Consider the following 23921-nt stretch of genomic DNA (forward strand, 5'->3'; position numbering starts at 1 on the left):
GGTGATGGACAGGGAGGCCTGGCGTGCTGTGGCTCATGGGGTCGCGGAGAGTCGGACACGACTGAGCAACTGAACTGAACTGAATAGTGATAAGAAGTGGTAAAGGGATCGTCCCATATAGTTATCTATCAGTTATCACGTCTGTTACACAGTTAACTTCTTTGAACACCTGTTTCTCTAAGTGACACTCGGTTTTGTGACTGCGTTGTGTATAGAAGCCTTCTGGAAAATGTTTTATATCAAATTAGAAATAAATTGATTGAGTCTTAGTGGAAAGGCCTTGTGGTGAGACTATGTTATGAGGTAAAAGTCAGCAATGACTCTGAAACTGATTATATAAACATGTGAAAAAAATACTTGGTAGTCAAAAGGGATAATTGATCCCTTCCTGTGGTTATGATGATAATTTTAGTATGGTTTTATGTTTGGGGCCACTATTTTTTCTGTTTCCTTAATATCAGCTTACAGTATTAGCTCTGTTTACATCGTGTGCTTTCAGAGTTCAAAGAACTCTAGTGTATGTTTTTAAATTTTGCTTTTAATGTAAAAAGAACAGGCAAATATGAGACCAAAGTGATATCTCTTCCATTACCTGCCACCTCAAAATGTATACCCCTGTGTATAACGACTGCTCTTCCTCTCCTACCCTCTCCTTTCATTTCTTGTCCTCCTCTCCTATTGATATATGTTAGTTGACAAAAATACAGAAATTGAAGTACATAAGAAAAACAAATTTGAAATCTCTTGTAATCCCATTGCCAAGCAGTAGTCAGGTTTCTGAGCATTTGACACATATCTTTTGTGGGTTTTTCTGTGTAAAATGGACTGTATGTATTGTTATTTGTCGTTCTGAGCTAGGTGTTTTCATTAATATCACCTGTAATAATTAAAATATCCGTATAGATTCTGTAATACACCTCATACTTAACCAAATCAGAATCTCTAGGGTAGGGTGAAGAGGGTTTTGTTGAAAAACACAAAAACTTCCCTTCAGAAGATTTTAATTGCCTTCAGAAATCTTCTAAAACAGAAAAAACAGGAATATTGCCATATTATATGTGAAGAAAACTTTGACTTGTATACAACTGTCCATCTAATGATTTGGTTTGGACTTTTGCCGGCCATTCCGCCCTGGGGTGAATTTGGACTGCTCTCGGGACTTCCGGCCATCTCTCTGTGCGCTCTGTGCTCCTGTGTGGAGTACGGACGTGTCACCCTTCCCTGCCGCGGGCTGTCAGCAGGCTCACAGTGAGTGCTCGAAGCTCAGGGAGCTGTTTGGTGTTCCTTGGCCTGAAGATATGGAATGCAGTAGGTGTGAAAATCATAGATTTTTCATGGACCATTGCTTCTTTTGCAGCATATTTAAAATTATTTGTCTTCTGGTTCATCAGTTTTTAAGAATTTTTGAAGTGTGTATATTACTTATAATTTTGAACAGAAGTTTCATGCCTCAGAGCTGTTCATTTCCTTAGGAATTTGGAATGAAATGAGAAAGGTGGAAAAAGAAAAACATTTCTGTGAAGAAAATTTTAAAGTAATTAAGAAAAACGTAATCAAGATATTGATTGTTTGATATGTTTCCCTTGCAGTTCCCCCCCACCCCCGGTTATAAAAGTAATGCCATTTATAAAAGATTAGAAGATATAGAGAACATAATCATTTGTTGCCTCATCATTAAATATCTTTAATGATTTAATGGGACTGGAATATCTTTATGATTTCGGTGTTATTGACTACAGTAGTTCTGTCATTTCTGTTTTTCTTTTTTTCAGTTTTGTTTTTTTGACCATGCAACATGTGGGATCTAAGTTCCCTGATCAGAGATAGAACCCGTGGCCTCTGCACTGGAAGCACGAAGTCAACCACTGGACTGCCAGGGAAGTCCCTTGGTTCTGTTTTACTGTCATGTATTAACATACTCAGACCCAGAAAATGTCAGATACTTTTCAAATCACTTCCAGTATATAGATTGTAAGCATTTCCTAAAGGCCTGAGGACATTTACCTGACAGTCTTACAGATTTGTTTAAGAGAACATAATTGTTAGTAATAACGTGTATGGTAGTAATACTGCATTTTTTTATACTATAATGTTGTGCCTTTTCGTGTTCTTAAATGTTCCAAGGATAAAGCATAGATGAATACCTATAAAACTCTTACTGTCTAGCTTTGTCCAATAATATTTTGCAGTGTTTGCTTCAGACTTTTTTTTTTTTTTTTTTTTGTCCACACCCAAGATCCCACATGGCTTGCAGGATCTTAGTTCCCCCAACTAAGGATGGAACCTGGGGCCCAGACAGTGAGAATACCAAGTCCTAACCATTGGATCACCAGGGAATGCCCCAGATTTCTTTTTTAAAGAAATAAAACAGTACAGGTAGAGTTGAAGATTCCTTTGTTAGTATCCATCTTGATTTCATTTCCCTCTTTTCTCCCCAGAGATGAGATCATCATTGTGTTGAATTTGTCGTTAATTCTTCTTATGTTTGTGTTTATACTCTTACTGTACATCACAAGCATATCCATAAGCAACATTCTATACTTTTTTACGTTCCATATATATATATATATATATATATATAAATATATAATGTTGTACATGTATCTGTGTTTATATCTGTATCCGTTGTTTATATTTGTTAGTCTGGTTCTTTCCTCTTAATTGCTGTGTAATGGCCAATTGTGTTAATACTACTATCTGGAGTTACTTAGCATCTTCTACTGATGGTTATTTAAGTATTTCCAAGGGTTTGCTATTATGGGCAGTGCTGCACGGAACACTTTTGATAAAAACCTGCAGCTTAGAAAGCCAAATCCTTAGAAGGGTGTAGCACTGGATCATTACCATTGCCTCACGCTCTCATGCTCCTTGCTAGTCAGCCCATGTCTGTGCCATCCTCTGGAGGCAACTGCTGTTTAGCATCCTCCCTAGGTGATCACTGTGTATTCTAGAGCTTCATACAAATGAAGCCATACGTGTATAACTCTCATTGTGCTTGAGTTAAGAGTGCTCTTCTTTGCTCTGTTTTCAAGACTCACTAATGGTTTTGTGTTCATTAATAGTTCTTTCCTTTTCCTTATCTTCCATTGTATAGATTACTGTATTTTGCTTATCCATTCTCCTATTGCTAGACAGTTTAAACCATAGCCGCTCTATTTGCTCTTTGTCTTTAGTCAGTTTCCAGTGTGGTCGACGGGAAGGTTTCTCTTCATTCTCCTCAGCACTTATGCCAAATCTATGTCACTCACTTCAAACCTGAATTTCATTTCACCATCATTCCGTATGTGACCCCTACTCCCCTCAACCTCAGTCTGTCCTCCTCTCCCGAAAATCACTTCAGCGTTTTGTGCAAACTTTTGTGGTCTGCTACATCTCAGTCCAGTCCTTCTCAGTTTCCTTTCTTGCATCTTCTTCTTCTTCCTGGTGCTTCTTAGCAGTCTGTTTCTGTTCTTTTTGATTCTACATGCTTCCTCTGGGTAATTTCATCTCACTGATTTTAACTGTTCCTCACACACTGATGCCTCCTGAATCGAAATCTATAGCCTTGTCATCTTTCTGGTAAGTTCCAAATCCGCCTAACAAGCAGCCGTTGGATATCCTAACCTGAATTTGTCTCAAGTACCTCAACTTCAACATGTCTAAAATTGATTTTACTCCTTGCTCATTTTTTTTTTTTAATTCCTAGAAGGCATATTGCTCCTTCATTGACCCAAGCTCCCACATCCAGTCAGTTGTAGATTCTGCTGCTTTTATTTAACTAATTTCACAGCTGTCTCATTCTCATTGCCTTATCTGGTTTTAGTTATGGCTCATCAGATATTTCTGCTCTCAATTTTGTACAGCTCAAATGTCTTCCATACTCCTTCTAGTCATCTTTCTATTTAACTTGTATGTGGGGTGAGCGCTCAGTCATGTAGAACTCTTTGAGAGCCCATGGACTATATATAGAGCCCGCCAGACTCCTCTGTCCACGCGTGAAATTTTGCCGGCAAGAATATTGGAGTGGGTTGCCATTTCCTTCTCCAGGGGATCTTTCTGACCCCAGGATTGAACCCACGTCTCTTGTGTCTCCTGCAGTAGCAGGCAGATTCTTTACCAGTTGAGCCACCAGGGAAGCTGTTAAGTTGGGTAAGGGCTGTATGAGTATATTTAGTCAACAGTCATCCATTCAGCAAATATCAATTGGATGTATTCCATGTGCTCGACCGGAGAAGGCAGTGGCAACCCACTCCAGTACTCTTGCCTGGAAAATCCCATGGGCAGAGGAGCCTGGTAGGCTGCAGTCCATGGGGTCCCTAAGAGTCAGACACAGCTGAGCGACTTCATTTTCACTTTTGACTTTCGTGCATTGGAGAGGGAAATGGCAACCCACTCCAGTGTTCTTGCCTGGAGAATCCCAGGGACGGGGGTGACCCTAGTGGGCTGCCGTCTGTGGGGTCGCACAGAGTCGGACATGACTGAAGTGACTTAGCAGCAGCAGCATGTGCTAGACACCATTCCAAATAGTGGAGATGAGTAGTGAACAAAATGTGGTCTGTTCTTATGGAGCTACAGTTGTAGTGATGGTTGTAATGGTAAGATACAGATAAGTAGATAATGTCAGATAGCAGTGACTGCCAATAAGAAAGAATAGAGTTAGGTGACAGTGAAACAGTATGGAGACATTAGGGAAGTCCTTTTTAATAAGGAGACAGTGTGACAGGGATGTGAATGAAATGAGAGAACAAATGATACAGGTATCTCGGGAAGATCAGTCCAGGCAGAGGAAGCAGAGCAACTAGTGCAGAGGCTCTGCAGTGGAAGCATGCTGGTTATATTCACACAACAACGGGGACACCACAGAGGCTCGAGCCGTGTGAGTAAGGGAGAAGGGAAGGAAATTCGATCAGAAAGCACTGGGGTTGGGAGGTGTCTTTAGAGCTCCTTTATGGAATTTGGATTTGATTCTGAGTGAGTTAGAAGCTGTTGCGCGGAAGAGACATGATCATGAGCACAGGGGTGGCATGTCTTTAAAGGATCACCCTGGTTCTTGTGTACAAATGGAGATGAACTGGAAGCCACTCCAGAAATCCAAGGATGAGGTACTAATCACTCAAACTGGGTGGACGCTGTGGAGGACGTTTGGAAAGTGGTCAGATTCTAGATAGGTTGCGAAGTCGAATGACAAGAAGTGCTGGTAGGTTGTGAGGTGGATACGCAGAAGCGGTTTCAAGGAGGACCCCAAGGGTTTCGGCCTGAGCAGCTAGAAGAGTGGGATTACCATTTGTGAAAATGGAGAAACTAAGGAGTGGAAATGAAGAGTTTGGTTTTGGAAGGATTGGAAAGGAAGGAGTGGGTCTGCGGTGAGTTGGCAGTTGGATGTACAGATATGTCCATTGATATGTTTATGTCAGTGTTTACACACACATGCGTACACATGTTTCTGAAAGTGCTTACCTCTTGTGCTTACAGTTCATGCGCTCTTCGTACCCCAGCAACACTACACACACCCTGTTCGAACCTCTGTGCCTTTGCTCGCATTTTTTGTTAGAATACTGATGGCCATACTGCCAGTACAGGCAAATACTCATTCAAAAATCCTGTGTTGAGGGACTGACATGAAGTCTTTGATAATTTTGATTGCTTCATAGGTCATGCTGCTGTATCTTGTATTGTGTTTACAAGCTTGTGCCTTCTTTTGAACTCAAGGATAGAGTTTTTCAGGTGTCTTTCTCTTAAAGCCCTGGCTTACTGCAGAGTTCTAATAAATGCCTCTGTGCTGTAAGTTTCTGTCATTTGTCTTTATAATCTAAGGCTTGTGAAGAAAATGGTTTGGATTAGTCAGCTTCAGTGTAAGCTTATACATGTATTTGGCAAACTTAATATCAGTGGCAGTTTCTTGGAAACGATTTGATCCATGTAGCTACTGAATATCTAGTTGATGGGAGTCTGAAGGCCTAGAAACTGATGCTGCCAAGGAAACTGAAAATGCAGGAAGTTCATGAGAACAGTACTTCCGATCATGTGAGAATGTCTGCAACACGTCCCTGTTTTTTCTGTACTGTGCGTGTGATGCTTTCTCAAGTCTGGAAAACTGTCAAAATGCAGATTTCTTTGGCCCTAACATAGGCATAATGAAATAGGATTTGAGGTGGTGAAGAATGTCTGATCCTCTCCTACCCTTCCCCATGTCCATAAGTGTCTTCTCCATGTCTGTTTCTCCGTTGTTGCCCTATAAATAGATTCTTCAGTGCTGCTTTTCTAGATGCCATATATATGCATTCGAATACAATATTTGTCTTTGTCTTTCTTACTCTCTTCACTCTGTGTGATAGCTTCTAGGTCCATCCACCTCATCAGAACCGACTCAGATGCCTTCCTTTTGATTGCTGAGTCATATTCCATTGTGCATATGTACCACAGCTTCTTGATCCATTCATCTGTCAGTGGACAACTAGGTTGCTTCCATAGTCTAGCTATTGTAAATGGTGCTGCAGTGAACAATGGGATACATGGGTCTTTTTCAGCGTTGGTTTCCTCAGGGTATACGCCTGGGAGTGGGATTGCTGGGTCATATGGCGGTTTTATTCCTAGTTTTTTTAAGGAATCTCCATACCATCTTCCATAGTGGCTGTATCAATTTACATTCCCATCAACGGTGCAAGAGTGTTCCCTTTCCTCCACACACTCTCCGGCATTTATTATTTGTAGATTTTTTTGATGATATCTCATTGTAATTTTGATTTGTATTTCTCTGATAATGAGCAGTGTTGAGCATCTGTTCATGTGTTTGTTATCCATCTGTATGTCTTCTTTGGAGAAATGTCTGTTTAGGTCTTTTCCCCACGTTTTGGTTGGGTTGTTTGTTTTTCTGGCATTGAGTTGTAGGAGCTGCTTGTATATTTTGGAAATTAATCCTTTGTCTGTTGTTTCATTTGCTGTTATTTTCTCACATTCCGAGGGCTGTCTTTTCACCTTGCTTATCGTTTCCTTTGCTGTGCAAAAGCTTTCAAGTTTAATCAGGTCCCACTTGTTCACTTTTGTTTTTGTTTCCATTACTCTAGGAGGTGGGTCATAGAGTATCTTGCTTTGATTTACGTCATTGAGTGTTCTGCCTATGTTTTCCTCTAAGAGTTTTATAGTTTCTGATCTTACATTTAGGTCTTTAATCCATTTTGAGTTTATCTTTGTATAGGTGTTAGGAAGTGTTCTAATTTCATTCTTTTACATGTAGCTGTCCAGGTTTCCCAGCACCGTTTATTGAAGAGCCTGTCTTTGCCCCATTGTAAATTCTTGCCTCCTTTGTTAAAAATAAGGTACCCATAGGTGCATGGGTTTATTTCCGGGCTTTCTATCTTGTTCCATCAGTCTATATTTCTGTTTTTGTGCCAGCACCATACTATCTTGATGACTGTAGCTTTGTAGTATAATCTGAAGTCAGGAAGGTTGATTCCTCCAACTCCATTCTTTGTGAAGTCTGCTTTGGCTATTTGGGATCTTTTGTGTTTCCATATGAATTGTGCGATTTTTTGTTCTAGTTCTGTGAAAAATGCCGTTGGTAATTTGATAGGGATCACGTTGAATTTGTAGATTGTGCTTGGTAGTATAGTCCTTTTCACAGTATTGATTCTTCCGACCCAGAAACATGAAATATCTCTCCATCTGTTTGTGTCATCTTTGATTTCTTTCATCAGTGTCTTATACTTTTCTGTGTACAGTTCTTTTGTCTACTTCAGTTCAGTTCAGTCGTGACTGACTCTTTGCGACCCCATGAATCGCAGCACACCAGGCTCCCTGTCCATCACCAACTCCCGGAGTTCACACAAACTCATGTCCATCAAGTCGGGGATGCCATCCAGCCATCTCATCCTTTGTCGTCCCCTTCTCCTCCTGCCCCCAATCCCTCCCAGCATCAGAGTCTTTTCCAGTGAGTCAACTCGTCGCATGAGGTGGCCAAAGTATTGGAGTTTCAGCTTTAGCATCAGTCCTTCCAATGAACGCCCAGGATCGATCTCCTTTAGAATGGACTGGTTGACTCTCCTCACAGTCCAAGGAACTCTCAAGAGTTTTCTCCAGCACCACAGTTCAAAAGCATCAATTCTTCGGCGATCAGCTTTCTTCACAGTCCAACTCTCACATCCATACGTGACCATGGGAAAAACCATTATGCCATTAAGAGATATTAAAAACAGGTTGAGAACCTTCAGTATACATCTAGTGGGAGTCCTAGAACAAGGGGCTGTAAGAATGACTAAGGAATGATAACTAAAGAAGTACATCCTGAAATTTTCAGAACTGATAACTTGTCAAACCTCACATTAAAACTACGCTGTGCATACGAAGCAGGACAAGTAAAAATCAATCGCAATGAGAAACATTCTTTGCAACTAGAAGGCTAGAGACATTCTTTGCAACTAAAAGCTACCAGAGAGAAGAAATCTCCAAAAGATGATCAACTGTGCAGGCTTCTCAACAGCAACAATAACAGCTAGAAGATAATGAGCTAATATCTTTAAAATGCTGAGTGATGATAACTTTATCCATCTAAAGCACCACTGCAGGTTGAGGACAAGAGAAAGACATTTTGGGGCAAGGACTAAAATAATTTATCTCTGGCATACCCTATCTATAAGAATTTCTAAAGAGCATCCTTTAGCAGAAAGAAAAGAGAACCCCAAGATAGGATGAGGGTGTAGTTTTTGGCAAAGTCACTCAACAATGATAATAACAGGACCAGTTATTTTTGTAAAGGTTCTTCTGAGTCTCTGGAAAATAACAACAAGGAGTATTAGGTAGGTTAAGTATGCTAGGAACGTAGTCTTGTTCAAGAAGATGGAAGTGCTGAATACTTTTAACTGTAACTTTTTCTCATAAAGCTAAGTATAAGTACATATTGTAAATGTATGTATGTATTTAATGAGCACCTGCTATGTGCCAGACACTGATCTAGGCTCTGGGAATAAGACCCCTGGGGGGAAAAAACTCCTCGTTGAGTTTATACTTTAGTAGAGGGGGAAACAGTGTCAGACTTTATTTTTTGGGGCTCCAAAATCACTGCAGATGCTGATTGCAGCCAGGAAATTAAAAGCCGCTTACTCCTTGGAAGGAAAGTTATGACCAACCTAGATAGCATATTAAAAAGCAGAGAGGTCCAACCAGTCCATTCTAAAGGAGATCAATCCTGGGTGTTCATTGGAAGGACTGATGCTAAAGCTGAAACTCCAATACTTTGGCCACCTCATGCGACGAGTTGACTCACTGGAAAAGACTCTGATGCTGGCAGGGATTGGGGGTGGGAGGAGACGGGGACGACAGAGAATGAGATGGCTGGATGGCATCACCGACTCGATGGACATGAGTTTGAGTGAACTCCGGGAGTTGGTGATGGACAGGGAGGCCTGGCGTGCTGTGATTCATGGGGTCGCAAAGAGTCACACATGACTGAGCAACTGAACTGAACTGAGGAGGAAACTATATATTGTTTAAAAACACTAGTAAGCACAAACAGGCTTGAAAGAAATACATTGGTAAATAGGAAAAGATACGCTTGACAAATGTGATGGTCTGATGAGGAAACACACTGGTGTGGCAACAGTGACGTCAGATAGAATACTGTTGACAGTGAGCACTGAAGCGCATTGGGCAGCTGGAGCATTGATTTAACACCTAACACAGCCTTAAAAGTGAAAAGTGACAGGATCAGAAGGAAAAGGGAGGAGCCCACAGATTAGCGTATCTCTATTAACACAGATAGGTGGGGACTTACCTGGCGGTCCAGTGGATAGGAATCGCCTCGCAGTGCAGGGGACATGGGTTTGATCCTTGGTCAGGGAACTAAGATCCCATGTGCTGCAGGGCAGCCAAGCCCACACACCACAGCTAAGACTCGATGGAGCCAAAGAACTACCTATCCTTAAAAACAAAAATGAATAGGTAAACAGAAAATTAGTCAAGAAAACACGTATACCTTGTTTTATTGCACTTCCCTTTATTGTGCTTTGCAGACAGTTCACTTCAGTCACTTCAGTCGCTCAGTCATGTCCAGCTCTCTGTGACCCCATGGCCTACAGCCCGCCAGGCCTCCCTGTCCATCACTAACTCCCAGGGTTTACTCAAACTCATGTCCATTGAGTTGGTGATGCCATCCAACCATCTTATCCTCTATCGTCCCCTTCTCCTCCCACCTTCAATATTTCCCAGCATCAGGGTCTTTTCCAGTGAGTCAGTTCTTTGCATCAGGTAGCCAGAATATTAGAGTTTCAGCTTCAGCATCAGTCCTTCCAGTGAATATTCAGGACTGATTTCCTTTAGGGTGGATTGGTTGGATCTCCTTGCTGTCCAAAGGACTCTCAAGAGTCTTCTCTAACACCACAGTTAAAAGCATCGATACTTCAAGGCTTAGCTTTCTTTATAGTCGAACTCTCACATCCATGCATGACTACTGGAAAAACCATAGCTTTGACTAGACGGACCTTTGTTGGCAAAGTAATGTTGCTGGTTTTTAATATGCTATCTGGATTGGTCATAACTTTTCTTCAAGGAGCAAGTGTTTTTAATTTCATGGCTGCCGTCACCATCTGCAGTGATTTTTGGAGCCCCCCAAAATAAAGTCTGTCATTGTTTCCACTGTTTCCCCATCTATTTGCAGTGAAATGATAGGAACAGATGCCATGATCTTAATTTGCTGAATGTTGAGTTTTCAGCAAACTTTTTTCACTTTTTCAGCTCTCCTCTTTCACTTTCATCAAGAGGCTCTTTAGTTCTTTGCTTTCTGCCATAAAGTTGGTGTCATCTGCCTATCTCTAACCCAGCGTTTCTCATGATGTCCTCTGCATAGAAGTTAAATAGGCAGGGTGACAATATACAGCCTTGATGTACTCCTTTTCCTATTTGGAACCTGTCTCTTGTTCCATGTCCAGTTCTAACTGTTGCTTCCTGACCTGCATACAGATTTCTCAAGAGGGAGGTCAGGTGATCTGGTATTCCCATCTCTTTCAGAATTTTCCAGAGTTTGTTATGATCCACACAATGGCTTTGGCCTAGTCAATAAGGCAGAAGTAGATGTTTTTCTGGAACTCTCTTGCTTTTTCCATGATCCAGCGGATGTTGGCAATTAGATCTCTGGTTCCTCTCCCTTTTCTAAATGCAGCTTGAGGATCTGGGAGTTCTCAGTTCATGTACTGTTGCAGCCTGGCTTGGAAAAATTTCAGCATTACTTTACTGGCATATGAGATGAGTGCAATTGTGCGATAGTTTGAGCATTCTTTGGCATTGCCTTTTTTGGGGATTGGAATGAAAAGTGACCTTTTCCAGTCCTATGGCCACGACTGAGTTTTCCAAATTTGCTGACATACTGAGTGCAGCACTTTCACAGCATCATCTTTTAGAATTTGAAGTAGGTCAACTGGAATTCCATCACCCCCACTAGTTTTGTTAGTAGTGATGCTTGCCAAGGCCCACTTGACTTCACGTTTCAGGATGTCTGGCTCTAGGTGAGTGATCATACCATCGTGATTCTCTGGGTCGTGAAGATCTTTTTTGTATAGTTCTTCTGTGTATTCTTGCCATCTCTTCTTAATATCTTCTGCTTCTCTTAGGTCCCTACCAAATCTGTCCTTTATTGAGCCCATCTTTGCATGACATGTTCCGTTATTATCTCTAATTTTCTTGAGGAGATCTCTAGTCTTTTCTCTTCTTCTGTTTTCCTCTATTTCTTTGCACTGATCACTGAGGAAGGCTTTCTTATCTCTCCTTGCTATTCTTTGGACCTCTGCATTCAAATGCGTGTGTCTTTCCTTTTCGCTTCTCTTCTTTTCACAGGTGTTTGTAAGGCCTCCTCAGACACCATTTTGGTTTTCTTCATTTCTTTTTCTTGGGGATGGTCTTGATTCTTGTCTCCTGTATAGAGTCACGAACCTCCATCGACGGTTCATCAGTCACTCTGTCTGTCAGATCTAATCCCTTGAATCTCTTCGTCACTTCCACTGTATAATCGTAAGGGATTTGATTTAGGTCATACCTGAATGGTCTAGTGGTTTTTCCTACTTTCTTCAATTTAAGTCTGAATTTGGCAATAAGGAGCTCATGATCTGAGCCACAGTCAACTCCCAATCTCGTTTTTGCTGGAAGGAAAGTTATGACCAACCTTGATAGTATATTAAAAAGCAGAGACATTACTTTGCCAACCAAGGTCCGTCTAGTCAAGGCTATGGTTTTTCCGTGGTCATGTATGGATGTGAGAGTTGGACTGTAAAGAAAGCTGATGGCCGAAGAATCGATGCTTTTGAACTGTGGTGTTGGAGAAGACTCTTGAGAGTCCCTTATACTGCAAGAAGATCCAACCAGTCCATTCTAAAGGAGATCAATCCTGGATGTTCATTGGAAGGACTGACGCTAAGGCTGAAACTGCAATACTTTGGCCACCTCATGCGACGAGTTGACTCACTGGAAAAGACTCTGATGCTGGGAAAGGTTGGGGGCGGGAGGAGCAGGGGACGACGGAGAATGAGATGGCTGGATGGCATCACCGACTCTGTGAACATGAGTTTGAGTGAACTCCGGGAGTTGGTGATGGACAGGGAGGCCTGGCGTGCTGTGATTCATGGGGTCGCGGAGAGTCGGACACGACTGAGCGACTGAACTGAACTGAACTGAGAGCTTCTCCATCTTTGGCGGCAAAGAATATAATCAATCTGATTTCAGTGCTGTACATCTGGTGATGTCCATGTGTGGAGTCTTCTGTTGTGTCGTTGGACGAGGGTGTTTGCTATGACCAGTGCATTCTCTTGCAAAACTCTATGAGCCTTTGCCCTGCTTCATTCTGTACTCCAAGGCCAAATTTGCCTGTTACTCCAGGTGTTTCTTGACTTCCTCCTTTTGGATTCCAGTCCCCTATAATGAAAAGGACATCTTTTTTGGGTGTGAGTTCTAGAAGGTCTTGTAGGTCTTCCTAGAACCGTTCAACCTCAGCTTCTTCAGCATTACTGGTCAAGGCATAGACTTGGGTTACTGTGATACTGAAGGGTTTGCCTTGAAAACGAATAGATCGTTCTGTCATTTTTGACATTGCATCTAGGTACTGCATTTTGGACTCTTGTTTTGCAGGCACCACAGTTTTTACAAATTGAAGTCTTGTGGCAACCCTGTGTTGAGCAAATCTGTTGGTGCCTTTTTATCCAACATCTTTGCTCACTTCATATCCCTGTGTCACATTTTGGTAACAATTATCAATTGATTAGTCAATTATCAATCAATTAGTCAATTATCGTGGTGTTCACAGGCTTCACACTTACATAATTGTGTGTGTGTGTGTTTCCTATGTTGAAACAATTTGGATTTGGAGGAAATATCCCAACAAGATTATAACCTCAGCTGCCACCAGGTATGATGAAATCTTCAACCTAAAAACGTACTCAGAAAAGATAGCCAGGTAGAACCAGGCTTAAGGCCTGTTCCTTACTAATTCAGAATATTTGAGGGAAAGCCAATCTTTTTTTAAAAAACTCAAAATTATCATCTTAAAATTAAAAACAAATGAATGCTCTTATATATATATACACACATATATATATTCTTCTTTGATCTTTTTGACATTTCTGTGATGACTAGTGTTATCATCTCTGTGTTAAAGATGTGGAAGCATGCACAGAGAGGCTCGGTGCCTTGGCTAAAGTCACCCAGTATTAGATTTCCATTTCCAGTTGTCCATTGTTCTTGCAAGTTACACCATAAATTGTTTAAAGGGATAGCATGTTATTTTATTCTAAGTCATACACATTAAAGCCAAAATAGTGAAACGATATGAGCAGATAAAAAATGAAACATGTTAAAGATGTTATTTTAATTCATAGTTGGCCAAATTGCATATTAGAGAGTCATGGTAAAATAAACGATTTGGCCATATTTGAGGAATCTTTCATTTTTTGACCGCTTACTTAATAGAATAAAATAAGACCCTGCAGTATTCACAAAGGAACAGATGACCTCAGACTTTTTACCAAGTATAAAGCTAATATTTATACTTATTTGAATTGTCACAAATTCTAAGTGAGTGGAATCCATATTCTTATGATTTTATGTAACCTAAGGTACATGGAAAATAAATCTTGGGAAAATGAATTTCTATAAAAGTCTTAAGATTATATGTAAAATGTTGTGTTTTGTATGGGTTAATGTACTTTTAAAATAGATCTTAAATTATGTGTTTTCTCAGTTATCACTAATTAGCAGCTTCTGTTACACAGATTAGATTGAAATCTATAAAGATCACAATTGAAAAACATACATTCCTTATTACCATATCTGAGACTGCTGCTAGTGTTATCGGACAATGCGTTTCTCCCTTAAATGCAATTTCATTGGGCCGAGAAGGAAAGAAGGGGAAAGGTTAATTCAACAAAGACAAAAATGTCTTTTCTGGGAATTCATCCTTTGAGAAAGCCGTTAATGAGTGGTTTCTCTCTGCCGTCAACTATTCGGTGATGCCACAGGGTCAGTAGCAAACAAAACAAACCAAGTCCTTGATTTCTGTGCAGCAGCCTTACTTGGGAGATTTATTTGTGTATTCTTTGAAAGTTTAAAATGTATTTAAATCACTGCTGCTGCTGCTGCTAAGTCACTTCAGTCGTGTCTGACTCTGTGTGACCCCATAGACGGAAGCCCACCAGACTCCCCTGTCCCCAGGATTCTCCAGGCAAGAACACTGGAGTGGGTTGCTATCTCCATAATTCTAAGGAGAGGGTTTGAATTAGCATTCCTGGTCACCTCTGGGCCACACACAAGCCATTCTGTCATACAGTAATTCTTTTGTGTTAGAAACTTGAGATGGGGCTAAACTAAACCAACACTGCCCTTTTGGGGACTCATCCCAGTTATCTTGGGGATCCTGACCGGGCCAGAATCCTTTTGAAACTGGTTCGACCTCCTCAAAACCCTGCCATTTGGTTTTCTGGAACCATGGACCACCCACTTCCCTGACTCAGCAAAGGCATTGTGACCCTCCCTGCTGGGACTGTGCTCTGGGCTAGAGAGTCACTCCTGCAGAGTGTGAGCAGCTTACAGTCATTGGTAGCGTTTGTCTGGTTGAGCCTTTGAGAAATGACTAGAGAGTAACCATAACAATGGTTTCCAATCAATTGAGTCCACTTAATACTCCAAGCACTGTTCTAAGCACGAAATCATTCACTCCCCTAGACAACCTTGTGAGGAAGATGGTCGTTTTACAGATGAGAACACAGAACCAAGGTTCAGTAGCTGGTGAGTGGTAGAACTGAGATTCAAACCCAAGCAGTCTGATTCTAGCATCTAGTCTTTACTGTTAACCCCTCTGTTATACTGTGCTGTTGAAAGACTGGCTTCTAAAATTATGACAGTCAAGTTGGTGGTCCTTCTCTCAGTGAACCACATATGCAAGGAGATCCAACCAGTCCATGCTAAAGGAGATCAGTCCTGGGTGTTCATTGGAAGGACGGATGCCAAAGCCGAAACTCCAATACTTTGGCCACCTCATGCAAAGAGTGGACTCACTGGAAAAGACTCTGATGCTGGGAGGGATTGGGGGCAGGAGGCAAGGGGACGACAGAGAATGAGATGGCTGGATGGCATCACCAACGTGATGGATACGAGTTTGAGTGAACTCCGGGAGTCGGTGATGGACAGGGAGGCCTGGCGTGCTGTGATTCATGGGGTCGCAAAGAGTCGGACTCAACTGAGCGACTGAACTGATGCTAATAATTCTGACAGTGGTTGAAATAGTTTTAGAAATCTTGTTTTGGAGTTATCTGGGTCACATCACTTGATTTTTCTGGACCCCTGTTTTCTTATTTGTAAAATGAGGAGACAGACCTTCACCATTTGAAGGTAGATTAAATGTTTGGAATGACCAGAAATCAGTTTGAACCAATTTTAAAAAATAAGTTTAGAAAATAAATTCAGCAGTCCAGAGCAACTTTGGATGTGTGTATATGTGCACAGGGCCATTGACGACAGAAGAATAAATGTGGTAATAACTTTGTTTGAGTTGTTCTTTCTTCTGTCTAGTTTGTGATACTTTTAGGACATAGGTAAACATTATGTTGTATCATTCCTTTATGATTCACTTTGAAACATTTAAACGTCAGTTTGATCCCCAGTTGTTGTTCCTCTGTATGACTTTTGAAAAGTTCTTTAATCCTTTGTGACCTCAGTTTCTTCATCTATGAAATGGGGATCATAGTATTTACTCTTGATGGATCTCCACCCCCATAGATGTGTCTGTTCAGGAGTTAATCTCTATAATAAAAACAGTATTAAGAAAGATTAACAGAGAATATATGTAAAATGCTTGGCATTATGCAGGTACTCAACAAATACTAGTCTTTGAGTTCTTCTACCCCAGCTCGAAAAATAACAATGGCAGTAACAGCAGTGATTCTTTCCTAATTTGGAAACTTAGAATGTATGCACTTTGTCAATTTATGATCTAATCTTCACATGTCGGAGCTTTTTTTAAAAATAATATTGTCTCATTTTAACTTTATGATTCTTATGGTCACTTATTTACCCAAACTGATACACTGAACTTTGCACCTGTTGAATTGGCTCTTTAATTACCATTTTGTTCATCAACATAAACACCTATCTGCTTTTAGTCATTTCATAGCAGTTAAAAACTTTAGCTCTGGACATAATTCGTCCCCTTAATTCTTTTTCTCCTAAGCCTTTATTATGTCTGGGACTTCGTTGTGTGTTTGCGTAAATTAATTTCTCATATGTTTTGTTCTAGTTACGGTCAGGTTTATTCAAGCACTAGACAACAGATTCTGTCATAAAATCATCTTGTAACCCCAAAACAACTGCTCTTACAAATTAAAAAATGAGTCTATGCCATGATGAGACCTCCACTACTTCTATAAACCATGCAAGAAAATACTATTTTTACTTTATGGTAGTACCTTTGCAATATTTCAGTGTCTTCAAGAACGATAAATTTCTTTAGCCGAAAGGGGCTTTTGAAAAATGATGAAATTGCATGCGGTCATTTTATAGATGAGGAAAATTAAGTAAAGGGGATAATGACTTGCGTAAGATCACATATCTATTGATAGAACTGGAACTAACATCCTGAGTTCCATATTCTAATACGAACCTCTTTCCATCATACCAGTTTAGGGAACAGATTGACACAGATTTTTGTGTTAGTCTCTCTTCTGTCAACAGTGTTACCTTATATCTGTCCTAAAGACATTGTTTGGAGAGCTTTCTTTTTTGAAGAATAGCATCAGTCTGTCAGAGAATCGTTTTTGGTCTGTAGGGTTGCTATCTTACACTTAGTATTTTGTTATCTAGGATAGCGAACGACAGCCGACAGGTCCTCCAGGAACCTGACTTTGCTCAGTCCCTCCTGAGGGATCCAGATACTCCTACCATAAGGAAATCAAGAGGAACTTCCACTCAAGGGATATCCACACATGCTCCTTCAACTCAGCTGGCCGTGGCGGATGACCAGAGAAGCACAGCAGGGAGTGTCCACAGCAAAGTGAGCAGCTACCACGGCAGCCTCCACAGGTCCCGTGATGGCAGGTGAGTTTTATCGGCAGCTTAGTTTATCTCATGTGCTGAGTTCGAGTCATACGGTGTCCAAAGGAAAAGCAGCCAATTCTGAAACAGGAGTTGATCTTTATTGACCTTTCTGAACTTTGCTAGGTTCAGTTGTCCCAGATTATGGTCAGGCTTAATGCCAGCCAGAGGAGTTTAGACGCGATACAGCGAGCAACCAAGTCATTGCTCATGGGAGAGAAGGCAGAGTAAAAGTGGTTATTTTAGTGAGATTAACTTAGCAAACAATTATGGAATACCTACTCTGTCAGACACTGTGTGAGTCTCTGGGAATACAAAACTGATTTCGACATGATCTTTGTTCTTAATAAGCTCAAGAAAATAGGGTAGTCATTATTTGTGTTGTAGTTGAAAGCGTGGGGTCTAGAATAATAAGCTTCAGTTTCCTCATCTGTAAAATGGAAATAGGAATAATATCTGTCCCTTAGCAATGTTGTAAGAAGTAAATGAGATAATATACCTAATGGCTCAGAACAGTGCCCATCTCAGTAAGTGCCTGTTATCAACTTTTATTATCAGTAGGATAAGGTAATAATTAAAGTAAAATGCAAATATCATGGTATAGTCCAGAGGTAGTCAAATTTTTCTATGAAGAGAAAAATAACTAATATAATAAATACTGTATTATAAATGAAATAGCCTAATAAATAACTTTAGGCTTTGTGGGTCACATGGTCTTTGTTGCCACCATTCATTTCTGCTGTTAATACCATGAAAGCAGCCATAGACCGTACGCAGTCAAAGTAGGAGTGGCTGTGTTGCAGTAAAACTGTTTCCAAAATAGGAAGGGGCCCGATTTGACCAGCTGGCCACAGTTGGCCAACCCCTGTTTGGTAGCATGGATGAGGAGGGGGTGATTAAATCTGGTGGGGCGGAGGTGGGAGAAAGCTTCCCAGAGAATGTCTGAGAGTGGGCAGGGTGTGCCTTCTTGTTATATTTGGTGGTAGAGACACTAGAATTAGAAACCTCTTAGGAGCTCTGCAGTAATTCAGTTAAGAGACGTTGGAGGTTTATGAAAGAACAGTGACAGTGCCAAGAGAGTAATAGCTGATCTGAAAGATATTCAAAAAGAAGAAATGAAAAGATAGGAGTTGGTGATGGATTCAAAGCAGTTGGAGAGAAGGAATGTGCCAAAAGAAATTTTTTTTAAGATTTCCAAGCCTGGGAAACCGAAAGAATGAACATTATGATGCCCGAAATTCTCCCTTCTGTGTTTCCGTGGCTGTGCTGTATCCTTCCAGGCTCATTCCAGCCTTTCTTTCAGTCTTCCCTGTCCTTGTCATGTAGGATACGATTCCTCGACGTACTCTCTTTTTAGACCTTCTTGTTTGTCCTCTCAGCTCGCTTGCTTTTGCCTTCTAACTTGGTCAGCGACTCTAGGTTTTGAAAAGGAGCCGCCTTTGACATTTTTTCTATCTTGTATCCGTTACCTTTACGTGTTTGCTAACTTTGATGTGTTTTCTCTCTTGTATCCATTTCTTTTATTTTCCTTGCGAGATTTTTGAAATATTTTAAATGTTTCCTTTCTACCAGTTCCATCCTTCATTCTTTGTATCTCTGGTCTTTTTCACCTTCTTCCCCAACTGCTGACATAACCAATGACCTGTTTTTAAACCACCGTCAAAGATCCTTTCTCTTTGCTGCCTTTTCCTTTCATTCAGCACTCCTAAGTGAAAAGCGTTCTTCTAGGTGCTAGGAACGCAGAGATGGAAGACAAAAGAGCAGTAGGTATGATAAGATCATACACAGTGTGCTTTGGGATTCCAAAGAAGAAAGCCTTTTAAGTCACTGTGGAAAGTCTTGTTCACAAACAAGGCAGTACTCTGATTTGACTAGGGTACAGAGGCGGCAGTTGGAAATCTCAGACAAGGAAACAGCTCATGCAGAGGCAAGGAGGACGGAAAGGCATTTAGGTACCAGGGCCACCGAAGGAGACGAAACATGCTGAGGAGTTCGGGGTTTGTTCCCCTAGAGCAGTGAGAAACTATTGAAAGACTTTGAGCATTGGGGTGATGAAATCAGATTTGGGTTTCAGGAAGATCACTTTGACAACAGCATAGGAGAGGAGGTTGTAAGGAAGCCCAGTTGGGAAGTTTCTAGAGTAAAACTAGAGCTCTTAAGTTAAAACACTCATAGAGAGAGAGGAAACCAGAGAATCTTTGAGAATACCTGCCTCCATGAACTGCTAGCTCCAGGTGGCATGAGTGGTAAAGAACCCACCTGCCAGTGCAGGAGATGTAAGAGACATGAGTTCGATCCCTGGGTTGAAAAGATTGCCCGGAGGACGAAACGGCAACCCATTCTTACCTGGAGAATCCCATGGACAGAGGAGCCTGCCATGGGGTCACAAAGAACTGGACATGACTGACGTGACAGCATAGAATGGCTCCATGAACTGACTTTCAGCAGTATTTGATATTTGACATTATTAGCCTCATCCTTTTCAATAAGGAATGAACAGTTATATGACAGCTCTTATGCATGTGGCATTCTGTGTGTTTAGAGATATGTAGAAGAAAGCTAAAGTCTGCTTTCCAGGAGAATAGAACCTCACGGGAACGGTAGGACATACACATGATAACCAATTAAAAATAGTTCAAGCTAGCATATAATTAAAACTGTGCGTGTTAGAGATGATCATTGTTATAGAATTTCAAATGAGCAGATTGGCTCCTCTGAAAATATCTCAGGAGATAAATAGGGTGAGCAAATGATAGTAGAAATAATGAGTTCCTACTGAGCGGAGAGTTTCTGAAGGGGGTTAAATGTAGGGGAATTTTAGCTTCTGTGATCTAAATGAAATTCCAGTTTAGGTAAGAAAACTTATAATCTTTAATATAAAATAGTGGTAATTAAAAAGCTGCGGGATGGAATTCCTTGAAGCTGAATCAAAAAGGACATACCAAGAACAAGAGCATCAGTCATCATCAGTTCAGTTGCTCAGTCATATCCAGCTCTTTGTGACCCCCATGGACCGCAGCATGCCAGGCCTCCCTGTCCATCACCAACTCACGGAGCTTGCCGAAATTCATGTCCATCGAGTCAGGGATGCCGTCCAACCATCTCATCCTCTGTCGTCCCCTGCTAGGAGAAGAACAAGATACAGTAATGAAAACAATCCAGTAAGAATAGCCTAGCATGTGATTCAGAGAAAATGCTTATAAACACATGAGGGTCTCTATGAAAGTTTAGTGTCATGGAAATTAGGGGATCGCGTATGACCTCCTGCGATGGCCTTTCTTATCTTTCTGCTTAATTAAAATCACACTCATCCTTGAAGTCCTGCTTAATTCCCATACCATGGCAGCTAATTAATTGCTTTTTAAACATTCTTTGAGTGTGACCTATTTTCAGTACAGTTTGTTTTTCCCTCAGCTAAGTTTGCCGTTTCTGGAGAATGTGAACTTGCTGACAGATATCTGTATATCCCTTGACAGTATCTAGCCCTCTGTTGTTCTTTAGTTGCTAAGTCGTGTGGGGTCTTTGCATGTGGGGTCTGCCAGGCTCCTGTCTGTGGGATTTCCCAGGCAAGAATAGTGGCGTGGGTTGCCATGTCCTTCTCCAGAGAATCTTCCCAGCCCGGGGATCGAACCCACGTCTTCTGCATTGGCAGGCAGTCAGATTTTTTACCACTGAGCCATGAGGGAGGAAACAAGTCTGTCAAACAACTTTAGAAATAATTTGGGCATGCCATCTCATGGATATTTCTGTCTGCGTCAGTCAGTGTTTAAGTGTACACGTTAGCACTATATTTTGGCCGTGGTTTTCTCATCATCTCATGTTATCTTGGCTGTAAGATGACACATATGCACACATATCTGCTTCTCAGTACTCAGTCTAGTCCAGATTGCTTGATGGATAGTTACTGATCTCAGTGCTATGTAAAATAAAATAGACTTAGGTAAATATACCTACACATAGGTATCGACTTCAAAGAGTAAGCAATTGGTAGTTAGATGAGAGGATATAGAAAAGGAAATGGATGAGTAACGGGGTGAATTTGAGAATGAGAGGTCAGTTTGGTACGTGGGTGCCATTTTCCTGTGTAGTCAAGTCCTAATTATCCACCTCAGATAAGGCAGCTCTCCACCTGAAGGGTGTCTACTGACCCCGCTCCCTGCAGCGGAGAGGCTCGTCCTTCTGTGAAGGGGATCTGGCTGTGCATCCCCACAAGAGTTTTACATGGTACAGAATTCTGGTTGAAAAGTTTTTTTTCTCTCAACATTTCAAATATATTGTTTTCTGGCTTTTGGTATTGTTAAGGACTCTGCTGTCATTCTAACCGTTGGTCTCTTTTAGGTCTGTCCCCTTTTCTGAGACTGTTTTTCATGACTCCTGTCCTTGGAGTTCTGCAGTTTCACTGAAGGGTGTATTTCTTTGTACTTCTCCTGCTAGTGGTATACAGTACCTCCTTGGTCTGTGAATTCACGTGTTTAGCAGTTGTGGAAAACCTGTAGTCATTCTCTCTCGAAATATTGTCTCTCGTAGATTCTCTCAATTCCCTCCCTCCTGGGAATCAAATTATTGGGTTGGCCACAAAGGTCATTCAGGTGCAGAAAAGCCATACCATCTTTCGGCCAACCCAGTATACTCCTATTCGACCTTCTCATTCTGCCTCCATTTCTCGTGACATCACTTTCACATTTTCCTTGTCTCTCTTATGGCATTCTGGATAGTTTTATTTTCACCTACTACCAGCTTATGAAATTTCTCTTCAAACAGCAGCCTGAATTGCTGTTTCTTATTAAATATTTCAGGAATCCTATCGAATGATTTTCCATTTCAAAAATTATGTTTGTAGACTTTTTTAATCTATTATTTCAAGTAATTCCTTGTAGATTGGTAACCTGTGACTATATTTCCTATTTCTGTAAACATTACATACTTACCTATTCTGTCATTCAGTATTTGACAATTTCAGTATCTGCAGTTCTAAGTTTGATGCTGTGACTCAGTCATAGTGGCTTGTTTTCTCTTGTGTTTGGCGGCTTTATATTTTGAGCTCTTTGGTGAATCAGTCAATGGGAATCCTGGAGAAAGTATTGTTCTAGCTGATTGATAGGAGGCACAGCTAACCTGCAAACACTTCAGCCTATGGGCCTGGTGATTTAGGCTAGCGAGGGAGTTCCTGGCTCCCTTTCTCAGCTTACCAACTGGCCTAAGGCTCACCTTTCCCAAATGAATAGCAACCACACTTGTGTGACCTTTCCCATCTCATCCACCTAATAGCCCCTGCTTGATGAGCCCTAACTCCTTATTGGGCTGGTCCCAATTCATCATAATTTTTGAAGTGGGGGACTCTTTGGAGATCTCCCCTCAATCATGAAAGATCTGTAATATCTCAAATAGTGAGTTCTTTCCAGATTTAACTGGTTCGGACTTTGCTGACGCTCCTGCTCAGACGTATTGTCGGAAGTCATACTGTCTGAAGAAACCTGAGCATATTTATTTTCCTAATGCTCTACTTTAAGACAAACTGCTTAGCTCTTTAACAGCCTGAACAATAGGAATGAACTCAATGACCTTAACCAGCTACAGTGCGTGCAGTCACGTCAAACTCTTTGCCACCCCATGGACTGTAGCCTGTCAGGCACCTCTGTCCATGGAACTTTTCAGGAAAGAATCCTGGAGTGAGTTGCCATTTCCTCCTCCAGGGAATCTTCCCGACCCAGGGACTGAACCCATATCTCTTGCGTCTCCTGCACTGCAGGTGGATTCTGTACCACTAGTGCCACCTGGGAAGCCAAATTACCTTAACACATTTTATAAAATCACTGATAAAATATTTGTGATTCACTAGAGGGGTTTCTGGAGAAGGAAATGGCAACCCACTCCAGTACCCTTGCCTGGAAAATCCCATGGACGGAGGAGCCTGGTAGGCTGCAGTCCATGGGATGGCTAGGAGTCGGACACGACTGAGCGACTTCACTTTCACTTTCATGCATTGGAGAAGGAAATGGCAACCCACTCCAGTGTTCTTGCCTGGAGAATCCCAGGGACGCGGGAGCCTGGTGGGCTGCCGTCTGTGGGGTCGCACAGAGTCGGACACTACTGATGTGACGTAGCAGCAGCAGCAGCAGAGGGGTTTCCCCAGTGGCTCAGCAGTAAAGAATCTGCCTGCAATGCAGAAGATGCAAGAGACCCAGGTTCAGTCCCTGGTTTGGGAAGATCCTCAACCCAATCCAGCATTCTTACGTGAAGACTCCCATGGATACAGGAGCCTGGCGGGCTGCGGTCCATAGCGTCACAAAGAGTCAGTCAGACACAGCTGAAGCGACTGAGCAGTCAGGCAGGCCGAGGAAATAAAATGGAAGATTTCATATTCGACATGATCAGGTAGGTGGTTA

The 23921-nt window shown here is 41.4% G+C and overlaps 1 protein-coding gene, 1 long non-coding RNA gene and 1 pseudogene across 8 annotated transcripts in view; 2 read left to right on the forward strand and 1 right to left on the reverse strand.

Annotated features, from left to right (window-relative positions):
- Window positions 1-228: 228 nt before the first annotated feature.
- LOC148772975 (frizzled-3-like) overlaps window positions 229-23921 on the forward strand; it is a 318270-nt pseudogene continuing 294577 nt past the window's right edge.
- Window positions 9408-23921, reverse strand: part of LOC148772976 (uncharacterized) — a 75611-nt gene continuing 61097 nt past the window's right edge. The window contains exons 7-8 of one of the 3 annotated variants that reach the window (XR_016037030.1): window positions 20478-20658; window positions 9408-9891 (exon numbers count right to left, since the gene is read on the reverse strand). This is a non-coding gene — a long non-coding RNA (uncharacterized LOC148772976). Of the gene's footprint in view, window positions 9892-12855; window positions 12871-17482; window positions 17617-20477; window positions 20659-23921 lie in introns of those variants that run through there. The other 2 variants (XR_016037033.1, XR_016037027.1) reach the window with 2 other exon arrangements.
- The window catches only part of LOC129549102 (ferroxidase HEPHL1-like), an 80014-nt gene continuing 73491 nt past the window's right edge, over window positions 17399-23921 (forward strand). For all 5 annotated transcript variants that reach the window (XM_088834573.1, XM_088834569.1, XM_088834572.1 and 2 more), the window contains exon 1: window positions 17399-17538. In XM_088834573.1, the coding sequence (XP_088690699.1) occupies window positions 17532-17538 (7 nt within the window). In that variant the 5' untranslated portion in view covers window positions 17399-17531. The remainder of the gene's footprint in view (window positions 17539-23921) is intronic.

This window comes from Moschus berezovskii, unplaced genomic scaffold, assembly GCF_049115385.1.
Source record: "Moschus berezovskii isolate FMDL1 unplaced genomic scaffold, NW_MosBer_1.0 29, whole genome shotgun sequence".
Taxonomy (NCBI): Eukaryota; Metazoa; Chordata; class Mammalia; order Artiodactyla; family Moschidae; genus Moschus; species Moschus berezovskii.